Source organism: Rhea americana, unplaced genomic scaffold (assembly GCF_003343005.1).
Source record: "Rhea americana isolate MKP2758 unplaced genomic scaffold, rheAme1 scaffold_906, whole genome shotgun sequence".
In the NCBI taxonomy this organism is placed as follows: Eukaryota; Metazoa; Chordata; class Aves; order Rheiformes; family Rheidae; genus Rhea; species Rhea americana.
In genome coordinates, this window is record NW_028187096.1 from 1 (window position 1) to 5495 (window position 5495).

A 5495-nucleotide genomic window follows, 5' to 3' on the forward strand; every position below is an offset into this window, starting at 1 on the left:
GTGAAAAGTGCCAGAAAGCGGGAAAGGCACCAGAAAGCCGAGCTTTCCGGGACGGAAAAGGCGCCGGAAAGCCCCACTCACGCGCGGCCCCGTTTTCCGGCATTCCCGCAGACACGGAGCAGCGGATGATCCTGGTGGCCTGCGGGCCCTACACCACCTCCGACAGCATCGCCTACGACCCGCTCTCCGACCTCGTGGACGTCATCCGCCGGGACARGCCGGACGCCTGCATCCTGGTGAGGCCGCGGCCCGGCTGGCGTCGGGAAGGGGGAGGGGGAAAAGCATCCGAAGGGAATCGCTGGATGCGGAGCGGGGCCGGGATGCCGAGGTTAAAGCCTTTCCCGGAGGGGGCTTTTTGCGGGATTTTGGGATCCCTTAGAGGCGAAGGGGCCGTTTCCGGAGCCGCTCCGAGCCGCCGGGAGCGTCGCGGATAAATCCGCCGTTCGGAGCCCGCGGCGGCAAAGCCCSTTTCGCCCCTCGGAGGCGCGCGGAAGCTCCGGGTAACCTCCCATCCGACGGCAAATCCTGCTCTTAAAWCCCCTGGGAAGCGCGATCCGACCTTCCCGCTCTCGCTCCGGCTGGGGCAGGATGGATACGCCGGCCGACGCTGGCTCTTATCCGGCCTCCCGCGTTCGGATTTGCCCCGGTTGCTTTGGGATTAACGGGATAAAAGTCGGTTTCGGCTTCTCCGAGGCAACTAATAAAGCGAGAAATAAAGAAAAAAAACCCGCTTTGAGCCAGCTGCTCAYGTGGGATTTTTATCCGGAGGGAGGAAAAGCCGCCCGCGGTCTCTGTGGCAGCGTCGCTCTCATCCTCGGAGTCGGGAAAGGGAGCGCCGGAGCCCTAAAAAAAAAGAGGGAAACGCTGCTATTTCCGGTTTAAATTCGTTCCTCGGCGGGACGCGCGGGGCCTTTCCCTCTGGATCSGGGTTTTTTCCTCACTGCCGTCGCCGTTTCTTCGCAGTTTGGGCCTTTCCTCGACGCTAAGCACGAGCAAGTGGAGGTGAGGCCAAGCCCCGAAGGGGAAAGCGGGAAGCGGCCGGCTCCTTCCGGGAGCGAATCCCGTCGGATCGGCGATGGGGCAGCTGCTGCCGGGGCGGGAATGGGGGATTCTCACTGAAACTCCTCCGCCCTGGATGGATTTTACCGCCCCGAATCCCCGCGGATCTGGCGCTCGGCGGCGTCCCGGCAGCTTCGGGGGCGATCCGGAGCGCGGTCTTTCCCGGCGCTCCCGTCCGCTCCCTCGGACCGTGCCGTTTTCCGCTTGCAGAACTGCCGGCTCCTCGGATCCTTCGCCGACGTCTTCAAGCTGTGTCTGAAAACGATAATAGAGGGGACGAGGAGGTAGGAAGAGCGGGAAAGAAAACGCTCCCGAATCGCCGCCGCYGCTCTGTCCCGGCGTTCCCGGGCCTCTCCCGATGGGAAACGCGGGCGCTTAACGGATTCGTCCCTAAYGAACCGGCGGCTGGGGGAGGCCGGGTTAATCGGCGTGGCGAGCTGATCCCCCCCCCCGCGGCCGTCGCTTCCCGACGCTCCCGACGCCGTCCGGGAAAACGGAGGCRCCGGCAGACCCGGAGCCTCCGGAGAGAGGCCGTGGCCGAGGCCCCGGGGCGGATTTCGGAGCCGTTTTCCCGCTCTCTTCTCCCCGGCAGCGCCGGCTCCCAGCTCGTCTTCGTGCCGTCRCTGCGGGACGTCCACCACGACTGCGTGTACCCGCAGCCGCCCTTCGCCTGCGCCGAGCTGCCCAAGGAGGACAAGCCGGTAACGGCCGCCGGCTCCGCCGCCTTCCCGGCGGGATCTGCCGGCGCGGGAAAAGCCGGCCCGAGTCCTCGTGCGAGATTCGGGTTCCGGTCGCTCGCTTGGGGCGAAAAGCGGGGTTTTACTCGCTGTAGAGCCGGATCCGTCCGGAAAAACATCGGCAGCGGTTTTTTGCTGGGAGAATCCATCCGGGAGCTCCCCGAGGAGCAAGCTGAGATTCCYGGGAGAATCCGGCAACTCGCTTTATTTCTGCTTCCTCACCCATGAGGAAGCGAGAGCAGCGGGGAAACCTTTTCCGACCGGGAAGAGGAGCTGGGAACAGACGTCCTGGCTGCTCCGGGTGCCGTGTCCTGCCCGTGAGGTCCGAGGGCTCCCCAAAACGCGGGGAAACGGGGAACGCCGTAAAAGACAACGAGAGGGATTCGGTGGGAAAAACGCGTCGTTCGATCGGGATGGGGAGACCCCAGGGGCTCCAAACCTTTATTTTTGTCCCTAATTTTAACGGGTTTTCGACCGCGTTTTGTCCGTGGCGGCGGGCGGTTCCCTCCTCGCGATCCCGGCGCGTTTTCCCCGCGTTTACGGAAGGGTTCGGCGCGCGCCCGGGCTCTCGTTTCAGCGCGTGCACTTCGTCTCGGATCCCTGCACCCTGGAAATCGACGGCACCGTCTTCGGCCTGACCTCCACGGATCTGCTCTTCCACATGGGAGCCGAGGAGATCAGCAGGTGGGAGCCGAATCCGGCCCCTCCCAAGCCGCCGGATTTCGGCCGCGGATGCTCCCTCCGGGAGCCGGTTTCGCTCCGTGCTCGGCTCTYGATCTGAGGCGTTTTCGCTCGCTCGCAGCTCCTCGGGCATCTCGGACCGCTTCACGCGGATCCTCAAGCACGTCCTGACGCAGAGGAGGTGAGGCGGTTTTCCGGGCCGTTCCCAATCCCGCGGGACAACGGCGCCGTTGTCCTCCGCGCCGCTCCGCTCGGAGCGACGTTTTTCAAGGCAGAAAAAAAACGTTCCCGTTGGAAGTCGCTGGGTCTGCGCGGGCGATTCGGGGGCGTTTAATGCCGTTACATCCTCCGTGTTAAATTCCCCGCGGGACTTTTTCCGGTCGGATTTTCCAGGCCGCTGTCCTGAGAGCGGCCGGTTGCGGGTCCTTGGGGACGGGGTAGAGGGAATCGGGGACGCGTTCCCGCTCCGGTGCTTTTACAGCTCCGCAAATCAGCTCCGAGCTCCCGCTTGGATAGACCGTAGATGACGGGCGGCCGCAGGCCGATGCTGTTTGACCCAAAAGCCGCGTCCTGACGGCAAAACCGAACGTGGAAGCGACCGGGATAGACCCGGAAGCGCCGGATAACTTCCGCGTGTCCCGGCAGTTACTACCCGCTGTATCCGCCCGCCGAGGAGATGAACGTGGATTACGAGAACTTCTACAGCTACGCGGCTTTGCCCGTCACGCCGGACATCCTCGTCGCCCCCTCGGAGCTGCGCTACTTCGTCAAGGTTAACGGCGCGTCCCTTCCGCGCGCCGCCGTTCCCGCCGGGAATCGCTCCTCCAAGCCCGGTTTTCCTGGTTTTTTCCTCCTCCTTCTCCGCAGGACGTGCTGGGCTGCGTGTGCGTCAATCCCGGCCGGCTGACCAAGGGGCAGGTCGGCGGTACCTACGGCCGCCTGTACGTGCGGCGCTCCGAGGGCGAGGGCGAGCGGAAGAGCCCCTGCGTCGCCGCCCAGGTGGTCCGGATTTAAGGGACGAGCGGGATGCGGCCGATTCCTGCCGGCACCTTCCCCCGCGGCGCCGCCGGACCGCTGCTTTCGGGCCGCTTTCGCCCCTTTTTTTTGYGCCTGCRAAAGAGAAAACAAAAACGGTCRGAGCCGGAGGACRGAGTTTTCCCTYGGTTTCGCCCGCTGCCCRGCTGCTTCCTTCCTTCCGGGAAGCGAATCGCTGTTCCAACACGCTTCGAATTTTCACGTTAAAAGACAATAAAAAAAACACACCCAAAAAAAAGTAAACTCCCGAACGCGGCTCCGCGCGCGGGGAAAAACCTCTCGGTGCAGCGCCTCGCGCCGGCGGAGCGAATTAATCCCGGTTGTTCCCCGGGGATCCCGCGAGCGACGGCGATTTRCCAAGGAATCGGGAAGGGTGTGTGTGTGGGGGGGGACAAATCAGCGGGGATTCCCGGGAAAGGGCAGGGAGAGGGGGCCGGCCGAGCCGAGCCGTGCCGTGCCGTGCCGCCGCGGGGAATCCTCCCGCCGCGGCAGCCCGAGCGGATGCGAGTTTCCATCCCGACTCCGCGCTCGTCCCGCTGCCGTCGGCTGCATCCGAGTCGAGGGAGGGGGGAGGGAAAAGCCGAGGCGGCGGGAGGAAGAAAAAGGCTGGAAACCCGGAGCGGCGCTCGCTCCGGCGGGGGCTCCGGTGGAAGTGGGCCCCGGGGTGGGGCTTGTCCGTTGGCTCCGGGCCCGGAGCGGCGAGGGAGGGGAACAGAGCGGCGGCTGGATGCGGCTCCGGGCTCAGTCGGCGGCGAGCTCGGAAAGGACGGGAGGAAGAGGAGGGCGGCGGTGAGTAGCGGAGCGGCGGCGGCGGTTTCCGTGTCGTCGGCTCGCGCGACAGAGGCGTTTCCCTACGGCAAAGCCGGCGGCGGAGGAGCGGGGAGGGGGTGGAGGGGGGAAGAGGGGGAGGATCCCGGTGGCTCCCGGGAGCCTCCGGAACGACGCCGCCCCGGCAAGGCCCGCCGCGGCGGACGGTTTCTCCTCCGGCTTTGGCCTCTCTTCCCGGCTCCGCGCGGCTCGTTCCCGGAGAGCTGCCGGAGGCGGAAGACGAGCTGGGCGCTCGCTTTCCCCACGGATCAGTTCGGGGATCGGAGCCGAGCCGGGGCGGAGGCAGAAGCGAATCCTCACTGGAGACGATACCGGAGCTCTCCGGAACCGAAYCCAAACGATTTTAAATTTGGAAACTAGGGAATCGCTTATGTCTTCTCCGTGAAAAGATCCGACCGTTTCCCCCCTCCTTTTTTTTTTCTTTTGTTTTGCTACGGATCCGCCCGGCTGCCYGGTAATTTTAGCAACCGGCTGCGAAGTTTCTGCCCGGCTGCGGATTAAATTAGCTGAGTCGAGATCCTCGGAATAGATACGGCGCTCGGAGCGACGGCGGCCGGATCCTCCCCGCCCGCAGCGAGGCGGGGAGCCAGCCCCTGCCGGACTTTGGCTCCGATCCGGGGATATCGGAGCGAGCCGTGCGYCGTTCCCGCCCCGATCCGTCAGCTTCCAGATGGAAAGAAACTCGGAGCAGGCGATTAAAGGCTTCTCCCTTCCCCGCGGGAATTCCCGCAGTCGGGTTGTTGTCTCCGGGTTCGAGCTGTCGGCTCTCCACGTTTCTCCAAGGTCGGATTTCTGGATTTTGCGGCTGTTCCAGCGGGAATCGGGGCAGGGAACGCAAGGAAGCTTTCTCCCGGGAAAGGCCGGCGAAGGGGGAAACGGAGGCGCGGAGCCGGGCGGCCCGAACTGCCGCGCTTCCGGGCGCCGCGTTTTCCTCCTCGTTTTCATCCCCCATCGTCGCTCTTCTCCCAACGCGGACGTTTTCCGCGTCCCGGGGAAACGCGGCGGGGAAAACGAGGCGTTTTTCTGCCGTTTAAGAGCATTTGGCGATCCGGCTGGCAGGAGGCGCCGGCCGCAGGAGCAGTCGCTCCGGACTCGCCTGCCGGCCGCGATGCCGGCACGCGGTGGCGGCGTCCTGCGTCTTTCCCGCACGGAGCC

The 5495-nt window shown here is 65.2% G+C and overlaps 2 protein-coding genes across 3 annotated transcripts in view; both read left to right on the forward strand.

Moving 5' to 3' along the window:
• The first annotated feature begins 82 nt into the window (after positions 1-82).
• Positions 83-3754, forward strand: POLA2 (DNA polymerase alpha 2, accessory subunit). The gene is made up of 8 exons (XM_085324394.1): positions 83-236; positions 964-1002; positions 1270-1343; positions 1652-1760; positions 2374-2480; positions 2599-2658; positions 3123-3249; positions 3345-3754. Exons 1-8 carry the CDS (start codon positions 126-128, stop codon positions 3489-3491), a joined length of 774 nt encoding a protein of 257 aa, XP_085180520.1. The 5' UTR covers positions 83-125; the 3' UTR covers positions 3492-3754.
• A 235-nt stretch (positions 3755-3989) lies between these two features.
• CDC42EP2 (CDC42 effector protein 2) overlaps positions 3990-5495 on the forward strand; it is a 6933-nt gene continuing 5427 nt past the window's right edge. Inside the window, exons 1-2 of one of the 2 annotated variants that reach the window (XM_085324393.1) lie at positions 4232-4301; positions 4805-5123. Coding sequence is in view for 1 of the 2 variants with exons in the window: in XM_085324392.1 (XP_085180518.1) it covers positions 4014-4301 (288 nt within the window). In the remaining variant the exon portion in view is untranslated. Of the gene's footprint in view, positions 4302-4804; positions 5124-5495 lie in introns of both variants that reach the window. The other variant, XM_085324392.1, reaches the window with a different exon arrangement.